General features: G+C 44.4%; 1 protein-coding gene and 1 long non-coding RNA gene across 3 annotated transcripts in view; one reads left to right on the forward strand and one right to left on the reverse strand.

The window, feature by feature from the left end:
* Window positions 1-7,218: 7,218 nt before the first annotated feature.
* Window positions 7,219-20,149, forward strand: part of CC2D2A (coiled-coil and C2 domain containing 2A) — a 101,895-nt gene continuing 88,964 nt past the window's right edge. The window contains exons 1-4 of one of the 2 annotated variants that reach the window (XM_081303863.1): window positions 7,219-7,366; window positions 10,976-11,030; window positions 13,285-13,365; window positions 15,213-15,336. In XM_081303863.1, the coding sequence (XP_081159989.1) occupies window positions 10,992-11,030; window positions 13,285-13,365; window positions 15,213-15,336 (244 nt within the window). In that variant the 5' untranslated portion in view covers window positions 7,219-7,366; window positions 10,976-10,991. Of the gene's footprint in view, window positions 7,367-10,975; window positions 11,031-13,284; window positions 13,366-13,567; window positions 13,912-15,212; window positions 15,337-20,149 lie in introns of those variants that run through there. The other variant, XM_081303864.1, reaches the window with a different exon arrangement.
* Window positions 9,499-13,668, reverse strand: LOC308654456. The gene is made up of 4 exons (XR_014023275.1): window positions 13,571-13,668; window positions 12,887-12,998; window positions 11,740-11,877; window positions 9,499-10,977 (listed from the first exon to the last, which is right to left on the reverse strand). It is a non-coding gene; the product is annotated as an uncharacterized lncRNA (long non-coding RNA).

Consider the following 20,149-nt stretch of genomic DNA (forward strand, 5'->3'; position numbering starts at 1 on the left):
TGCTACATTGTGTACAACCAGAGAAATGAAAAGTTGTGCTACAATTGTGAACAGTGAATCAAAATGCATTCTGCTGTCATATATATATACCTAATTAAAATTAATCAATTAATTATTAATTTTAAAAAGTTGATTCTTTAGCTTCCAACTTGAGCCTGACCTCTCTCTTGTGATGTATATTTTGTTTGTGGAGAATGAATCAATTACAATCGTAAAGTTCAAAGAACAGAGTAAGAATAATGATACATTCATCTAAAGATAAAGTTGTGTCATCCATGTGCGGGTGCGAAAAGCACATCTTGACCTAAGTAATGCACTCTTACACCTTTATCCCAAAGAGAAGACAAGGTAGGACTCTTATCTTAGGCTCTGAAATATTTTGATATTTATTCCAAAGTTCTAATTTTCCAGAAAGGTTTCCAATGCATCATGCTTTAGTGGCATTGACCTTGAAAGAATTGAATGTGTTTATCTATTTTTTTTTTTAGGCACACTTGTGGCATGAACTAAAATGTTTGTGCCCTCCCAAAATCTGTGTGTTAAGCCCTATCCACTAAAGCAATGGTAGACAGACGTAGACCTTTACAAGGTAATCAAGAGTTAGATAAGGTGTTGGGAGTGATCTCCATGGATGAGTGCCCTAACAAAAAGAGACCAGAGCTCACTTGTTGTCCCGAATCTGAGCACACAACTCACAGACGGCCATCTGCAAGCCTAGAACAGAGCCCTCCCCAGCACCTGACCATGCTGGCACCCCAACCTCACACTTCCAGCCTCCAGAACTGGGAGAAACAAATGTCTGCTGTTTTAGCCACCCAGTGCATGATGCTTTGTCCTGGCAGCACCACCAAGACAACATGCAGGAAACATGTTCCTCAAGTTCCATATTAAAAAGTCATGGTAATATCTCATCACTCAATCATCTATATATTCAGTTTTTTAAAGATGGGACTCCTATAGTTGTCATGGTTGCATAAAAATGCCCCAAAATATAATGGCTTAAAACAAGCCTTTTAGAATGCACACAGATCCTGTGAGTCGGAAATTTGAACAGGACACAGCAGACTGGCTGATCTCTGCTCCATCATGTCAGCGGAGAAAACTTGAATCCTAGGAGAAAACTAAACGTCTGGAGACTAGAATCATCCAGTGTCGTCCACTGACATGTCTGGAGCCTTAGCTGAGGTGGTTCAGACTGGGACTGCCAACGGCGTGCACACCGGGCCTCCCTCTTAAGCGAGGCTCTGGCAGTGAGGTGGCCTCCAGGGAGTCAAACCTCTCCCGGGTGGCACTGGGGTCTGGCATACGTGTTCTAGCCAATAACATAGAGCTGCACCGTCTTTTATGGCTCAGCCTCAGAATTCAGGTAGCCAACCAGCACCCCTTCTGCCGTACTCCTGGTCACCACAGATACCAGTCCACATGGACACCAGCAGACAGAAATAGACCTCACTTCTTGATGAGAGAGGTGGCAAAGAATGTGAAGGTTTTGTTTTTAAAACCACCACAGGGGCGTACCAAGATAGGGCACTGGATGTTTATTTTAGGAATAGTAAAAAGAATATAACTACAGATCTATCAGAGTTTCAAAATAATAAGGAACATTTTAAAAACTCTCACCAATCGATTTAAAAACAAAGTAAAAAGATATAATATACTGATAATATACTACAGCTAGCTGAATGGCAGAGCACTTGTCTTGCATATGCTGGGTTCCATTTCATCACAGAAATACACACACACACACACACACACACACACACACACACACACACACACCAGGCAGGTGCAGGAGCGCAATCTGTAATCCCATCAGCTCCAGAGGCTGAGGCAGGAGGATCAAGAGTTCAAAGCTAGCCTCAGCAATTTAGCGAGTCACTTAGCAACTCAGTGAGTCCCTGACTCTAAATATAATACAAAAAAGGGCTGGGATGTGGCCCAGTGGTTCAGTGCCCAGTTCAATCCCCAGTTCAGAAAAAAAAAAAGGCTTAAAATGAAATTAGAAGAATCTGAATAGCCTGATAAGCATTAGTTATAGCCACTACCCCACCCCACCCAACATGCACATACATATACCATCATCCAAGAAAACATTGTGCCAATAAACACAATGAAGCATGCTGCTCAGCGTCACTCATTAGGGAAATACAAATCAAAGCTACAGTTAGATGCTTCGTCCCTACTAGGATGACTATGATAATTTTTTTTTTGGGGGGGGGGACTAGTGATTGAACCCAGGGGGCAGTAACTACTGCGCCACACCCCCAGGGTCTCACTGAGTTGCTTAGGGCCACGCTAAGTTGCTGAGGCTGGGTTTGTACTTGTGATCCTCCTGCCTCAGCCTCCCAAGTCTCTGGGATTACAGACAAGTGCCACGATGCCCAGTGGCTGTAATACCTTTTAAAAACTGAAAATAGCAAGTGTTGGTGTAGATGTCCAAAAATCCAAACTGATGAGAATGTAAAATATTACAGCCACGGTGGAAAAGGGTCTTATAATTCCTCAAAAATGTAAACAGAATTGCCATGTTTACATTTTTACCATGTTTACAATTCTACTCCTTGGTACATACCCCAAAGAGTTGAAAACGGACTCAAATATTACATACAAATATTTGTATGTAAATGTTAATTGTGGTATAATTCACAATATACAAAAGGTGGAAACAATCCAAGTATCCATCAACTGATGAAATGATAAATTATAATATATACATACAATGGAATATCATTCAGCCTTAAAAAGGAATGGAATACCAATATGCTACATACAATGGAATATTATTCAGCCTTAAAACATTATGTTAAGCTAATTATCAGACACAAAAGGTCAAAAATTTTATGAATCCACTTATATAAAATATCTAGAATGGGCAAATTTACAGAGGCAAAAAGTATATTAGAGGTTACCAGGAGAAATGAAGAGGTGGGTGTAGAGTAATTTTTAAAAGGTACAGAGTTTCTGTTTGGTGTGATGAAAAAATTTTGGAAGCACATAATGATTGCAAAGCTTTGCCAATGTACTAAAAGTCATTGAATTACACATTTAAACATGGGTAAAATGGCAAACTTTATGATAATTTTTGTTTATGGTACCTGGGGTTGAACCCAAGGTGCTCAACCACTGAGTCAGATCCCCAGCCCTTTGTTGTATTTTATTTTGAGATAGGGTCTCACTGAGTTGCTTAGGGTTGAGAAGTTGCTGCGGCTGGCTTTGAACTCACAATCCTCCTGCCTCAGCCTCCCAACCCTCTGAGATTACAGGCATTAGCCACCGTACCTGGCAACATTTATATTTTTTAATCATAATAAAAAAATACATCTCACCAGATCCACAAGATTTTATACACTCGTTCATAGAACAGATGATATTAATTTTACCTGATCTGTTGCAGGAAAGAAATATCAGTCTGCTTTTGTAGAGGTTATAATTCCCTCTTTCCTAAAATAAGACAACAGCCGTACATGAAAGGAAGCAATAATAGGTTGATCTCAGTCAAAAGCATGAATGCAAAAACATCTGAATAACAGAAACCAAACCAACAATTAATTTTGAAATATCTTGATCAAGTTAAGTGTATCCCAGGAACACAAGAAGAATTTGACATTAAAAAGCCTTTTAATGAAATTCACCACATCAACTGATGAAAGAAGAAAAATTATATTTGATTATCTCAAAAGATACAGAAAAAAATGCTTGTGATTCAACACACATCTTTAATGAAAACTCTTTAGTCAGCTGGGAACACTTAAAAGAATATTTTTGCATTGTGATTTAAAACAAATCTGTTAGATTCACTTACTTTGCTTACATAAGAATGTTTTCAAGAAATGGTGTTTTGGAATGAGGCCTTTTAGTGCTTTTATGACTTTACTAGGTGTTTAATTCCTATGAACATATTTGGCTTCCTTGAAGACACAGAGAGCGTAAGACCGCTGAACCGCACGTGCAAGCCTGTGGGTATGAATTCTCCAGAGAATATCTTCCCATCACATGCAGAAGACAAACTGAGACAGACGTCTCAGCTTCCTTGTCTCTTTGGGCCTGCACTTCACCATCGCCTTCAGGTTTAAGACTCATTCTTTCACTTCTGATGATTTTTCTTGTATAATTCCTTTAATAAATTCTATTTACTTTTGATAAATTCTATTTAATTCCTTTCCATTTACTTTTTTCTATAATTATGAGTGTTGAATTTCTCAACCTGAGAATGCCGCAGTCTGGCTGGGCACAAAGCATGAGCCACTGAAGCAGGAACAAACTTCATTTCTGAACTCCACCAGCACACTCCACACACTCTCCCAGGCAATTCTCTCGAATGCCACCCACGCGGCTCCTCTCCGGACACACCTCACACCAACCGCAAATCCCGCCTCCGGCACTTCCCCAACCAATGGGAACTCTCTGGGAATCCCCTAAGAGAACTCCAAAGTAGCAGGCCGAGGCGGACAGCAGGGGTCTAATATACACAGCTTAACATAACCATAATCATCTTAACGGCTTGCTGGCCACCTCTCAACCACTCCGTTCTGGCAAAAATGCCATGTGTCATTCGGACTCGGCTATGGCTCTCAGCATGAGACTCTTCAATTTTTTCTGTAAGGGAAACCTCGTTTTTTCACCGGAGAATCCAGAAGTGTCAGCACCTGGGGTCCATCTCTGTGATCGTTCCATTTCTCCAGTAAAAATCTCCCACTTTTTCCAATTCAGTGCTGGCAGAGGTGGGATGGAGGGGCCAGAGGTCGGAGTTTGGACATCTACAGTCTTGAGGAGGATTTAGAAAGGGGCCCGCCTGTCTCTCCATTCCTGACATTTGCTTGCCAGCCCTGAGAATCACCCAGCGCTGCTCCACCTGGAAAGCTGAGGCTGCAAAGTGTCTGCCTTGGCTTCCCTGGAGAAGAACCCCCCCCCCCCCCCCCCCCCGTCTCCCCGGCAGCAGGTGAGGCATGAGGGAGTTTGGGCATGCCGGGAACAAGGGGTGCTGAGGAGCCCCTCCACACACAGACTTTCCAATAGCCTTGCCTTTGTGCCCCTAATTCTCCCCACTTTCTTTGGTGTCTGCTTTTATTAGTTTCCTAGAGCTGCTCTGACAATGTACCACACAGTAGGTGGCTTAAAAAGACAGACTAGAAGTCCCAGGAGTTGGCAGGGCTGGTTCCTTCTGGGGCTGTGAGGGAGACCTGCTCCAGGCCTCTGTTAATTGCGGGTGGCCTCGGGATCCCTTGGCTGGTGGAGATGCTCTTCTCCTGTGTCCTCACACCATCTTCCTTCCGTGCGTGTCTCTGTATCCAAGTCCCCCTTTTATGAGGACACAATCCTCTTGCAGTAGGTCCCACCCTAATGACCTCATTTTAACTCGACTGAATCTATCAAGTTCCTGTCTCCGAATCTATAAAGTTCCAGGTCGGAATCTGAGGTTCGGAGCGTGAGGACTTCAACGTGTCATTGGGGAAGGGAGGGCACATTTCAGCCCATGATGCCACAGCTCAGATGCTGAGCCAGGAAGCTCTGCAGACTGGGAGAGCTCATCTCCAGCTCATGCCTCCATGGACCTCTCTGACACACCACACCACACACACACACACACACACACACACACACACACTCATACACACTCATACACAACACACAAAGACACAAACCACTCTCAGAGACACAGAGACACACCACAACACAGGTGCACAGACACATACCACACACAGACACACCCACACATATCCCACACATACACAGACACACATAGAGATATAGAGCTACAGAGATACACATCACACACAGACACACAACACAAAACACACAGATACTCACCACACCCAGAGATACACAGCACATGAGCAAGTTGTCACACATAGATCACACTGTGCTAAAAAATATACTCTGAATTTCTGTTCGTCAGAGATGGTAAGTTGTGGAAATGATGGTCAGTGTATTCTCCCAATCCCTAGAAGAGCATCGTGGTGTCTTGGTTTGTTTTGAGCTGCTGCAGCAGAGCACCACATACTGGGAAATTTATGACAAACATGTGTTTATCATACATCTGGAGGCTGTGAGGGCCCAAATCAAGGGCTGGTGAGGTTCTTCCTGCCTCAGTGTCACAGATGATGAGAGTGGGAGAGAGAAGAGGGCGTGAACTTGTCCTTCCCTGAGGAGCCCATCACCTCCATAAAGCACCCATGGGTGGGTGAGGGCAGAGCTTCTCAATAGTGCCACCTCCCAACATGGTCGCAGGGCAGTTGTGCTTCCCACACCTGCTTTTGGAGGGAGGGACAGGTTCAAACTTCCGCACATGCCTGTAGGGCCATAGGGAAGGACCAAGTTAAGACAGAGAGGGCAGAGGACGGCCCAGGGCCTTCCTGGGGTTTCTGGGAAGGAGTGGCAGGATCAGGGCGGAGAGGCTGGTGAGTTTGGCACCATTTCCATGAGCTCTGGACTGCAGAGGGGGTCCCTGGTTGGCTTGTACCCGGCCCTGGCGTGAACAGGTCAGGAAGAATATTAGCTTGATATGAATATTCGATAAAAGAAATGGTTGGAAGTGTGGGTTTTGATTGGTTGGTTTGTATATCAAAGGAGAGTTTGCGTTATTTCAGGAAATTAATTTGCTATCTCTAGAAATTAGCTAGCTTGGGGGAATCAATCTGTCCAGGACCAGGGCCCCAAATGCCAGAGCATTTGGTCTGCTTATTTGCTTATTCCATTACTCCTCCGTCTGCTTTCCACTTCTTTTTTTTTTTTTTAAGCCATAGCGTGTATATCACCTTTTCAGGAATTATAGTGAGAGTCAGAGAATAAGCAGAGATTAAGCCCCTCCTGCATTCAGTCTTCCAAGGTAGCCCCAAATCCCCCCAGGGCAACACTTAGGTGCCCTGAAGTGCCTCCAGGAAGGAAGATTTTGCTGCTCCGAATTAGACACCTTTCTGGGGCCTTTTAGTGCCCCTGCTCTGAGCATCATCTGTCCTTTAGGAATGATGCATGACAATCAAATGCATGACAATCAAATGACAGGAGGAAGGGTAGAGTTCTTAGAGACATGGGTTTCCATCACCTCAGCACTAATTTGATCTCTGTGTCCCACTGTAGGCTGCGACCCTCTGCATTCCCACTGCGATTCTTCAACTAGAAGTAAACTGTCACTTTAAAAGAAAAAAAAAGCCGCCCAATGACCTTCCTTGGGAACGCGTTGCTAAGCTGGTGTTTTCCTCCTGAGGCATGGCTGCAGCTTCCCGGGCTTCCCAGAGCAGCCCAGCCTCGCCCACACTCGGCCCTTCCTGGTCTAGAATATTCAGCAGCACACCCAGGCCATCTCCTCCACTCCTCTTCCATCCCAGAAAGCAGAATCTGCAAAGTGCCTTGTGTAAAGTTGCTTAAGGTAAACCAGTTTCTAACGGGACCAGGGCTGCAGCCAGGGTTTCCTGTTTTCACTTAGCAGCAGCTGGGAGTTCTGCGTTCTGTCTCTCCCTGGCTACGGGATATGCAGAGTGGACTGAATTAATTGTAAATGGAGGGGCTCTCGTCACTGCTTGCTTTTGCACTTTCTGGAATAGGAATGTAGAGCATTACATGGGCAGCTTTGATGTGAGCTGCTGTCTGGTGTCTGGCTTGCAGGAAACGTAAATCCAGTTAATCATAGTCACGTGGATCCCTGAGTAGCAATCCTCTCTGACCAGCACTGTGCAAAACATTTGCTGGGTTTTGCATTTCTGGGCCTTTTAGTTCAAATTGCTTCAAGTACTAGTTATGGGCAGTTTCACTTTTCTTACCATTGGACCGAGAAAGGACTCAGCCACAGGGCTGAGGATTGCGTGCCTGCCAGAAGACCTCAGGAAGATTCCCTGGCCTTGGTTTCAACTGAAACCTTTGTTGCAAAGAGGTGCTACGAAAAGCTAATAAAGTCTACGGGGAAATACACGTCTGCTATCACATTTTTATAAAAACTTTTCTGCCAAGAAATTCACTGGCAGAGTGAAATATCGCTCTATACATGTCTCCGAGAGCTCATTTATACGGTCACTCATTCAAGTATTTATGGAGCATCAACAATGCACCAGGCCATGGCTTAAGTTGAGAGTGTGCAAAAATGAATTAGACTGGGTCAGAAGCTGGGGGTTTGCTGGGAAGACAGCCCTATAAACAGGTAATAAGAAGCACAAGGAGCTGAGTGCCTTCAGCAGTTTGTGGGAAGGTTGAAAGCATTGGAGCAGAGCCGGCTCCTGCCAGGGAGGGGCTTCCAGCACTTCAGTGGATTAGCATGTGCCACACAGCATAGCACACATATGGTACATGCATGCTCTGAATGCAGTATAGATTAAATTCATCTGATTAAATGATTCTACAAAACTATTTGTCACTAACTTTATGCTTTATAAAGCCATGGCTGGGAATAACTTACAGAACTTGATAATAGATTCAAAAGAGGTGCATGTGACATCTCCTGTCCTCTTCACTGTCTCCAGAGTTCTTTTTTATGACAGAGGGTTCTGTCCCCTAAGCTCTTTTCCCTTCCCACTTATTTCTTTCACATCCCTTCTCTACTATCACCTTTTCTGATTTGTGTTTGTGTGTGTGTGTGTGTGTGTGTGTGTGTGTGTGTATTTGCTGGGGATCGAACCCAGAGGCTTGTAGTATACTAGCCATAGCCCCCTATCACCTTTTCTTAAAACCTACCCAAATAGAGAACCTGGTCCATGCTAGGCGTTTTACTAGGCATCTATCACTGAGCCCCTGTAAACCAGTCGCCCTTCAAGGGAGGAAGCAGGATCACAATTCTAGAGAGAAGCAAAGGCATTGTTCTAAGACCATGTGCTGCTCAGTAGAGCTCGCATTTGAGCACAGGTACATGGATTTTTTTTTTTTTTTAACAAAGGTCTCACTTTTTCTGTAAACCCAGGGTTTCACTATAATCAGATAATATATTATTATATCAGATAATATACAATGTTGTCTCTTTCCAATGCCGTCATTCCTTTCCCTGCCCCCTGTAGGATTCCCAAAAGGTCCTCAGGATGAGGCTATAGTCCGCTGATGACCCTTAGGGACCATCCATTTGTTCTGATGATGGTGTTAGTACTTTTCTTGAAAAATGTTTGGTTTTCTGCACTGAGTGAAATAAATCATTGATCTAACATAGCCTAAGCCCTTTATCGAATGTACAAAGCTTCACAGCTTTCAATGGTAAATATTTCCAGAATAATAGACTAGCCTAGAGTAGTTACTAATAACATGGCAAAAATAAGACTAAATGGTGAGACAGAGGTGGCAGCAAATGGGGAGGATTTTGGATCACACTCTTGAGGTCAAATTCTTATTTTAATTAGGTATATATGACAACAGAATGCATTTTGATTCATTGTGCACAACTTTCCATTTCTCTGGTTGTACACAATGTAGCGTCACACCTAGCGTAGTGATGTCCATCTCATTCCACCATCTTCCTGCCCCCATGATCTCCACCCCCCCTTTGCCCAATCAAATTCTGAGTGTGACATTCAATAACTATGACCTTGAGCAAATCCTATAACACATCAGTCTTAGTTTCCTCTTGTATAAATTGGAGCATGTACTTCTAGGCCAGCAGAGTTATTGTAGGGAATAAAGAGGACATTTATCTAAAGAAAGCACAAAATAAGTGTGCAATAAATTACAGGTCCTGTTTTGATGTTGCCAATAAGATTATATTAATAAGTGCCCAATGCAAACAGTGATGATAAGTGGCATGTTAAAGTTGAGTGGTGTTGATTTATCTCTTCTTAGCAACAGTGTTCATGAGAAAAATAAATTCTGGTGTCATTTGATTTCCTTAGAAACACATTCAAAGGTAATGATCAGGAAAGAATGTGGAGAAAAAAACAACCCCGATACATTTTTCATATCTATTTCTTTCTTCCATGTGTAATATATTTATTTAGAATCATTTTTTACGTGCTAAAATACTTCACAGTTCTTTTTTCTTTTCCAGTTAATAATGACCAGAGCAGTTGTTTGAGAGCTTTCTTTTCCTTTAGCATTCCCCACTCATCTGCTATTGATTACCCTCTCAACTTCCCCCCCCCCCCCCCCCGATCTAGTTTCTCATTTCTCTTCTAGTTTTCTTATCGGTGCATCATAGTTGAACATAATGGTGAGGTTTGTCATTGCCTATTTGTAACAATATAATTTGGCCAATATCATTCCCCGGTATGGTATTTCCCCTTTCTCCCTTTTGCTTTCTATACCTTGTGAGGAGTCTGTGTGGAAGACAACAGAATTTCAGATCCTTTCCCTTTTCCATGCTAATTCCTCGGGAGGGTCCGGGAGACCTTGAACACCTCAGACAAGCTGCTTAACTGACCAAGTCCTGGGAAGATTCCGTGATATTAGGCCTGGGCCTGGTGTTCCTCCACGTGTTCTCTCCTAGCACCAAGAGGAAGGCTCTAAAGGGTTCCAGAACACGGCCTTGAAGAGGCAGCCAATCAGTAGTAACGTAGGCATTCATCAGATAAATATAAACTGAGGTCTGTGCTGTGGTCCAAGGCTCTGGGTGTAAATAATGAAGAAAATACTGTTTCTGCCCGGTTACAAACACATTCTAGTGGTGATAGGCAGATGCTAACCTGACTCTCATGGTGGGTAATAAAAGGCGGATTTGGGTCCCTCCTTGATCTCATCTCTTTGCTTAGGAAAATGAGAACCAAGATCAAGGGCAGAGGGTGAGCAGGGATAGAAAGGTGAAGGTTTAAGGGAGAGAAGGTGTGATGTTGTCCTTCCAGAGCTGGATTCCAACCAAGACTGTGTGCCCTGAAACCAGGGTCATGGGGGCAGGGGAGTCTGGCATCCCCCTTCTCCTCTGGTGCTTCTTTTCGCCAGTTCCGGAATCTGCAAGTATCCCAGGTGGACAGAAATTCTCCTCCGCCTAAGGTCTAATGCATATGCATTGATGTTAAGAACAATATGTCATTGACTTCAAAATGCCTGACTTCTTCATTGTTCTTTCTCTTCAGAGATCTATCACAGACAAAATGAATTCCAGGGAAGAAAAAATAAAAATAATTTCAGAGGTAAGTCATTACTGACAGGGCCCCTTGGGATGTTTTGTATGAGGAAGTTAAGGCCGATAACAAGCATTTATCACATGTGTTAAAAGGAAAGCCTTAGATAAATTAAATTTAACTGAGTTTGAACAAAGAACAATTCATGAGCAGAACAACCTCAGAACCAGAGGAGGTTCAGAGAGCCCCTTGTACACGTGGGCAGGCAGCATGTAAGGACAGAAAATGGAAGCGAAGCTTGGGAACAGCTTGGCTCGTCACAGCTCAGAGTTGCCTTAGGTGAACATGGTCTGATCACCTGAGCTTAGCTGCCATGATGGTTGTTACAAAAGTACTGAGGCTTTCAATTAGTTTACATGCTAAGGTGAGTTGTAGTTTGTCAAGTAGGGACTCAAAGTATAGAGGTGTCCCCAGACCGAATTTAGTTTAATTGAACACACAGGCATGAAGTGCAGAGGTGGGTAGATGTGAGGCCAGCGTCCCTGTGGGCACTCTGGGTCTTACCTCCGCCTGAACACTCTGAAATAAATTTGACATCATTTCATGAATTCCAATCCACCACATCTTAACTTACTACCTGTTTCTGGAGCCCAGCTCTGCCTGAAGCACCTTGATTTCCTTAAGAATTCAGAATGAAGGTAACAGTGATAGATCATAATGCTAATAAAACTATCCCAGGAGTCTTGCAATTTCTGACTCATGGTATACAAAAACTCACTGCCAAGACCAGAGAAGGAAAGCTGTGTACAACTGGAAACAGTAGACCACTGTGATCCTGTGTCCTTATTTCTCCACTGGCTGAGGGGCTCACCATCTTGAGACCACAGAGACGGAAATGCAGACAGTGTGCTGTCCCCTGTGCGGTGCATTAAAACACATGAGGGAGCTCAATTTAAAACTTTGCACGTTAACTTTAAGCAAAATATCAAGTACGAACCAACCACATAAGTTTCTTCATGTGTACAACAAATATATTCTGTGCCTTTTGTCCCTGGGGATAAAGCGGTGACCCACATTTCATCTTACTAGAAGTCCTATGGACAGTTTGTCATTTGGTCAAGGATTAAAACATTAGAAAGGAAAAGATGACCTAGATTTCTCACAAGTCCGTTCTCAGCCAATAAAAATTTAGAATTGAATCTAAAACCATACTTACACACCTTGATGTTATCACCACCTTACAATCAAACTGGTGAATCATGGAGCTAAGAATACTCCCCATCTGGTGAGCCCTGAGAAAAGGAGGCCAGAAAGAGGTAAGGCCTCTACCCAGAACTTGAGGAAGAGAGATCGGTCACATGCACTAAGGAAAGCCCCAACCTGGCTCATTCTCTGTGGGGGTCTCAGCTCTGTGCTCTGTAACTGAAGTCCACACCTTCCCTAACCCCAACAGCCAAGGAAAGTGAGGAGTCCCTGGGGCCTGGCCCAGTGAAAGTTGAGACCTTATATCATATCATTAAAATCCAGGTTTTGTGTTGCAACTTTGTCCCAGTACAAAAACAAAACATTTCCCAATTTTAGAAAGAGAAGATTCATAAGTTGGGGTACCAGGGAGAGAGGTTCTGTGATTGTCTTGAAGCTTCTTGTTCACTTATGCCCCAGTCTGCCAAACTCTAGGACAGAACAGTAAAAGCTCGGGCACTTTAGAGCTTCCAGTTGTAACACCTGATGTCTAAAACCTCAGAAGGCATAATGTGCAAAAAAGAGAATGACATTTGCCATGTTCCCTTTTCAAAGAGATCAGCCAAAATATCCTCTAACTTGGGGCGTTCATAATGATTTACTGCATTTTTACTTCTCCCCACCTGCTGGTGAAGTTGGGAAGCAGAAAAACCAACCCACGAGACCCCAAATATGACTCTCACGACTGTCCTGGGCTATGGTTCTCCATCCTTCCTGGCAGATTCCTTTGTCACTTTTCTTAGAATGTGAATTTTGAAAGTGGGGAGCGTGTTTTCTTCTCTGTGCTGCCAGGACCTGGAACACAATAAGTGCTCGATAAATGTTATCAGCCTGAATGAGGGCCTGTGACCATGGAAGCCCCTACACCACCTCACTCATAATCATTCAGTTTGGATACAAACTTTCAAGACAGGTCTCTGGTGAAGGGTGGACAGTGGTGGCTACTTAGATTGTTAACTGTTCCTCCCTCACATTGAACGTGAGTGGATGGAGGCCCAAGGTCAAGACTGTGATTTGAAAAGCACACCCCTCTTTCCCTCTCTTAACACTCTCCTTCTCTTCCCTTTGCATTTTAACAAAGGATTTCACTGAAAATGAGGAGGACGTGGATGTGGGAAGTCGGAAGAAGAACCCAAAGGGTCAAAGACCAAGAAAGAAACGGGTAGGAAGTGAAGAGAAGCCCTGTTTGCATGTGGGTGCCCTTGATCAACCTGCCTGCGTCCCCCCCAACCCCGCTCCTGGGTGCCACAGAATCTTCCCAGGGAAGTGTCCCTTTTGGGGTACCAATTTGGGGCCCACTCTGGGGAACAGTGAGACAGGGATGCAAATAGATTGTCCAGTGTGCAGGACCCTGGCGGGGAGCTTACAGATAGGTGATCCTCATAATCAGGACATGGTCCATACTCGGAGATTTTTCCCTGTAAGTTTCCTCCAATCTCCTGAGAGAGAAGTCTAGAAACAGGGAAGCAGCCCATCATGTTAGTGTTGTTGCTGAAGGCCATAAACCAGCACAGGCGGTAGATGGCAGTGCAGGATTACAGATCTCTGGGAACTCCCTCTTTTTCCAACTCCAAGCCCGAATTCCGCTTCAGTCTGAGCCAGAGGCCGATTCCTATCTCGGGGTCTGCTGGCTGTCCCTCCCCCACCTCTCTGCAGGAGTTCCCTTCTTAGGCTGGGAGCACCCCCAAGCAAGATAAGCCTTTTCCAGGTAAATCAATTCCCTTGGTAAGGAGCTGCCCTCCTGTGAGAAGGGCAGTAGGGAAAGGGCTATGGTGGACGAGACACTTGCCTGGAACAATGGAGAAGCCAGCCTGGGAGGGAGGGAGGGAAGGGGAGCGCCATTTTGAGCCAGGAATCACGTGATGGTGCTGCCCAGAGAGGGATGGACAGGGGAGGTGGGAGGCACTGGGAGAGCCAAGTCAGGGAAGAAGCCTTCCCCCTGGCTCCCCACACCCCGCACACCACTCTGGTCCAGCTGGGCAGAGGAGCCGCCTGCCCTTTCCTGCAGGCTGGGATGAGCCCTACAGGGACGGGTTGGAGGCGGAGAGGAGATGCCCAGCCCACGTGGCCAGTCTCTGGCCACTCTTGGGGACCTGGGAGACTTTCAGCCAGATCTGCACCCTGGAGCTTTAACCCTTTCCTGTGGATTGTGCCTGCTGCTCTGTCCCTTACACCCAGGTGGCAGATGAGCAGAGTTCCAGCCTTTGCTGTAGAGTCAGAGGCACAGGGAACTTGGCCCAGCAGGGCTTAGGCTGCCCACTGAGCAGGAGGAAGGGGCAGGGATGGAGAGGGGCATCTGCTAGCCCTCTCCTGCCTGCCCCCCACTGACGTGCCAGGCTTCCGGCTTTGTAGGTGCTATACCTTGAATTTAACCCATACCACAGCGCCCTGAATGAGGGCTTCCTTCAGAAGCCTCGGGTCCACCCCGGGTCATCTATTTAAGAGGGAAATGCTGTGCCTCCCACACGGTGACATTTCCCTTGTTTTACAGAGGAGAAAAGCCATGCTCTTGCCCACAGCCAGGCAGTCTGGCGGCAAGCCCTGGCTTGTCGGGCCACAGAGGCCACCTTGCCAACTCTGCTTACTTGTTCTCCTCTCCCGAGGGTTTGGGGAAGACAAAGGAGGCTATCCTGGGGGCACCCAAAGGGGAGACTCAAGATTTGCCACAGGTTACCCAGTGACACTTTAGCAGCTGTTTCTAATCTGTTTGAAGTGGGGAGCGGATTATTTGATGGTGATTTTCTGCAGAGTTCTATGCATTTTACTTAGAAAAGGTGAAAGTAATCATCTTATTTGGGGATACCCTGGTAATTTATAAAATATCTCCTGGAAAAACTCAGGGGTGATGCTGCTTCTTTGGGGTGGTGGGGGGTTGCACAGTGCCTTGGGGGTCAGGTCTGAATAGTTACTAAGGCCCATCACCTCACTGGTAACCCATAGCATCCCAAGTGAGGAACTAAGCCAACAGAAATCCTGGGTATCACTGAACCTCTGCTCTTCTGTTCACAGTTATCAACTGCTGGTCCCCAAGAAATGGTGTCAGAAAAATTCCATGTTGACTCCCCGCAGGAGCCCAGGCAGGAAGAACCCGAGACTGGCCTTCTGAACATGCCAGCCCGGCGGGGCCCACGCAGTAAGTGCTTCCCCTTCTCCATCCATTCTGCTGGGACTTGTTAATTGCCTCCTGGAGATGCACAGTCACTGCCTGTCCAGCCCAATTTGCCACAAGTCTGTGGGTCATTTTGCAGGTCAGCATTTGTCTAGGAGACAGGACACACAAGCTTGACATGTTTCTATCAGCAGGTAAGTTAAGAAGCATTGATGGAAATAGCAATGGTGCAGATAATAAAATATGTAGACATTCAAAGGAGGGTGACACAGGGAGACATGTACGTCAAGCACGTGAAACATGATGGAATGTTGGAAGAAAGGAGGGAGGAGCCAAGCTCTCAGTGGCCTCTACTCATCCCCTGCAGACTTGCCCTTCCCCTTCCAAGAACCTTGGCCTGTATATTACAGTATTTGCTCCTCTTGTGCAGGGAACATTATCTGCTCATTATAGGGAAAGTGATTGCCCTTCCCTCTTGCTTTTCATGAAAAGTGGATTAGACAGGAGGAGAAGTATGGTACACTTTTTGATCGTTACATAATTGCTACACTATTTCACTGTGGCAGAGCTGGGGAATAAAGTAACTTGGAAATTAGAGGGTTTGGGAGTAAATTGATCTGAAGTCCAACCCTAAGAAAAATGTGGTTCTAATCTAAAAGCAATGATACCATGAGAGCTGTTAGGTATTAGTAAAAGCAGAACCAGAATTTATCCCATAGAGCTGTTTCTTTTTCTAAATGCTCAAAATTGTTCCTTATTGAAGATTACAAGTGTCTCAGTTTGGTCTCTTTATGGGAGACCCTACATGGCAGTCTATATCATAGACAGGTGGTTTAAACTATAAAAATGTATTTTCTCATAGTTCTGGAAGCTGGGACTCTTAAGATCCTGGTGCCAACAGGGCCAGTTTCCAATGAGCGATGGTCACCATCTTGCTCTGGGCTGACACGCCCTCTTCTTTAGACATGTATCACAACGCAGGGGTTAGCTCTTAGTCTCATGAGAACTCCAATCCGGTCATACCAGAGCCCCACCCTTATGAGCTCATTTGACTTTAAGCATATCTCCAAATATAATCACTGTGGGGGTAAGGGCCTCAACATAAAAATTTGAGGGAGATATAATTCAGTCCTTAGCATAGCTATTGGGCATTAAGTAGTTATTGAGGTGACCAGTAATAAAGGCTTACGTTATGAAAAGTTAGATTCTTTCCTTATTTCTAAAACGGGAGCTGGGTGCTGTGGTACATGCCTATGATCCCAGCAACTTGGGAGGTCAAGGCAGGAGGATTTCAAATCTGAGGCTGGCCTGGGCAACTTAGTGAGACTCAGTCTAAGGGCTGGGGATGTGGTTCAGTGATAGAGCACCTCTTAATTCAATTCCCAGCACCAAAAAAAGCAGGAGAGACAGAGAGGGACAAACTCTTCACTATGATCATGTGAGTGATTGTGAAGATTAAATCAATAAAAGGATATAATGCTCTAAATATTATGGGGTGATTAGATAAAGAGTAATGAAGTGTCTGAGGAGAAGAAAATTAATCCATACATTAGTCAAAATTAAAAGCCTTTTTTCTGATTTGGAGAATGGCAAGGTATGGAGTTTCACTTGAGACACACCTACTTGAGTCAGGACCTGACCAGTTGTTATCTAGAAAGCCCTGAATATGGCTGAAAGCTCTTGCTGATTGGGAAGCACTGGTGGACTCAGGTGCAGAGAGAAGATCCGAGGAGGGAGGAGTGGAGCACTTGACAGATAAGAAGCCTGACATCCTGAGCTTTGGTTCCAGCATAAGGGAAGTTCTCCATGTGTTTATCACACAGCTGACTGAAAGGCAGTCATGATGTAGCAGTTAAGTCAGGTGGTTTTGGCCTCAAAGTGGGTACCTGTCTTACTCACTCGGCCAAGTTTCCTGACCTCCCTAAACTTCAGTTTGTTTGTAAAATAAAAGCAGCATGTCTCAACACCTACAGAGGTTTTGTCCCACTGGAGGGAAAGAGAGATCACAATTGAAATGAGCGTGATAAATATATCATTGCAGCTGGTGAGGCGTGCTATAGAGAAAGGAAGGTCCAGAATAAGCTGGCCAGGACTCGGGTGGGAATGAGAGAAGAATGGCTATTTATAAAATTAAATGAGAGATCCTGTGGGGAGGATGTTCCAGGAGTGGCCATAAAGCGAGAGTGTGCCTGGTGTGTTTCAGGAACATCCAGGAGGCAAGGGATGTTGAAGGAGAGTGAGCAAGGAGTAAAGGAGGAGGGGACTTGAACCCAGTCCTATGAGTCTTTGGACTTTTAATCCAAGTAGCTGAGAGTTGCTGGGGGGTTTGAGCAGAGGACTGATTTGATGGGAACCAAGGTTGAAAGTTGCTGTGGTAAGAATAGAGTTTGGAAGAGCAAGGGAAGACAGAGATAGGGAGCGGCCAATAGCAAAGATCCAGGTGGGAGGTGTGGGGAAAGCATCTGGGCCGCTTGTGGAAGGGGCAAAGGAAGTGGGGGAAGCTGAGTATTTGGAAGGCAGAGCCTATCGGGTTGGCCCTCAACTGAGCAAGAAAGGAAGGATGGCATGATGGTTTTTGACTTGAGCAAGTGGGAAATGGAGTTACCACTTATAAAAGAAAGGACAGATGTGGGGGTAGAAGTCAGAAATGCACATGCAAGGTTGAGATGCCTGCTGGACATCCAGTAGACATGGACATACTGACATAGGGAGCTGGTGGCTGGGGAGAGGCAGACGCTGGAGAAGGCTGCCCTGACCGCCCATCTAGACTAGCCCTTTCCCACCGGGTCCTACAGACTCTGTCCTCTCACCTGCTCCCCTCCCAGGAGGCTCTAGTGAGCTTCTTGTGTGCTGGTTATCTGCTCCGCTGAAATGAAACTCCCTGAGAGCAGGACTCTATCTCCTTGTCCAGGACTCTTTGATTGTGTCATCTTTGAAGCACAGAAGCATTTAGTTTGATGCAGATCTCTTATCCATTTTTGTTTTGGTTGCTTGTACTTTTGATGTCATATTGAAGTCATTGTTAAGTTCAATAACGTGAAGCTTTTCCCTTATGACTTCTTTTAGTAGTTTTATAGTTGTATGTCGTATATTTGGGCCCTTATCTCCTTTTCAATAATTTTTGCATATGGTTTAAGGTAAAAAACCAACTTAATTATTTTGCATGTGGATAGCCATTGTTGACACTGTCCTTTCCCCATTGAGTGATCTTGGCACCATTGTTGAGGATGAGCTGACCATACACACTCAAGGGCTTATGTCTGGGCTTTCCATTCCATTCCACTGGTCTTATGTCTGTCTTTTGCTAGTCCCACACTGTTTTGATTATGGTAGTTTTGTAATATGCTTTGAAATCAAGGTGTGTGAAACCTACAACTTTGTTCTTTTTTTGAAATTGTTTTAGCTATTTAGGATCTCTTCTATTTCTTAAAAACTTCAGGAGAGATTTTTCTATTTCTGCAAAAGAAATGCTATTGGGATTTTGATAGTGATTGCATTGCATCTATAGACTGTTTTGGTACTATTGACATCTTAACAACATTAAGTACTCTGACCCATAAACGTGCAATGTCTTTCCATTTGTCTGTATCTTCTTTAATTTATTTCAGCAAAGCTTTAAAGTTTTCAGTGATCAAGTCCTTCACCTTCTTAGCAGTTTACTCCAAAGTATTATTTTTATTTTTTTGTAAATGGAATTATCTTCTTACTTTCATTTTGGGGTTGTTTATTGTTGGTATACACAAATGCAACTGATTTTTATGTGTTAACTTTGTATCCTGCAACTTTGTTGAATTCATGCATTAGTTCTAACAGTAACAAGGTTTTTTTGTGGATTCTTTCAAGAGTGTCTCTATATAAGATTAAGTCATCTGTGTGCAGAGATAATTTTACTTCTTCCTCTCTGGTGTGGGTGACTTTGAGTTTTGTCTTGCCTCATTACTCTGGGTAAGACTTCCAGTTCTATGTTGAATAGACGTGGTGAGGGCAGTTATCTTTGCCGTGTTTCTGATCTCAGAAGAAAAGCTTTCAGTTTTTCATGGAATGTGATCTCAGCTGTATGATCTTCATGGTCCCTTTATTATACTAAGGTAGCTCCCTTCTAGTTCTAGTTTATTGAATGTTTTCATCATAAAAAACTGAGGTTTGTCCAGTGATATTTTTTTCTGCACCAGTTGGAATCATCATGTGGTCTCGATGTGAATTCTGAAAATATATGTATTGCATCAGTTGATTCCATATATGTCAAACCTCCCTGCACTCCTCCTCCTATTTTATGTTCAGGGGAAGTTGCATGTTTGTCAGTGAACCTGCCAGGAAAGGCTTGCTTCCCTGGGCTGGAGCTAAGAGTCTATAAATGAATCATGAGGCTTTTTCTCATAACAACCCATAAACGCTGTTGCCTACATTTTCTAGATAAAACTCCAAATTTAGTGCTCCCCCAGTCCTAACAAGAGAGTTTATATTCAAAATACTGAGAAAGGTATGGAACTCTAATTATCAGACTTATTCTAAGTATCAGACTTATACTCCTGAGAAAGGACGTGAGGGGATAAACAGACCAATAGATAGGCAATCGAGGGCAGGCAGACAGATGCACAGATCAATCTGATAGCCTTGAACTCTTGAGAACTTAAGACCGCCTTCTGAGCTAGGCAGCCATCTGGCAGGCACCCTGCTCAGGTCTTCACATGTTCTTTGCTATTAATTACCAGAACACTCCTGTTCTTAGGCATTGTTTTATAGGTTAGGTGATGAGGGTCCAGAGACCGTCGACAGCTAGAAGTGGTGGATTAAAATCCAAGCCCAGATCTGTTGAGCTCCAGAGCCCACGTTCTTG

Source organism: Spermophilus citellus (genome assembly GCF_964194105.1).
Source record: "Spermophilus citellus genome assembly, chromosome: 8".
Taxonomy (NCBI): Eukaryota; Metazoa; Chordata; class Mammalia; order Rodentia; family Sciuridae; genus Spermophilus; species Spermophilus citellus.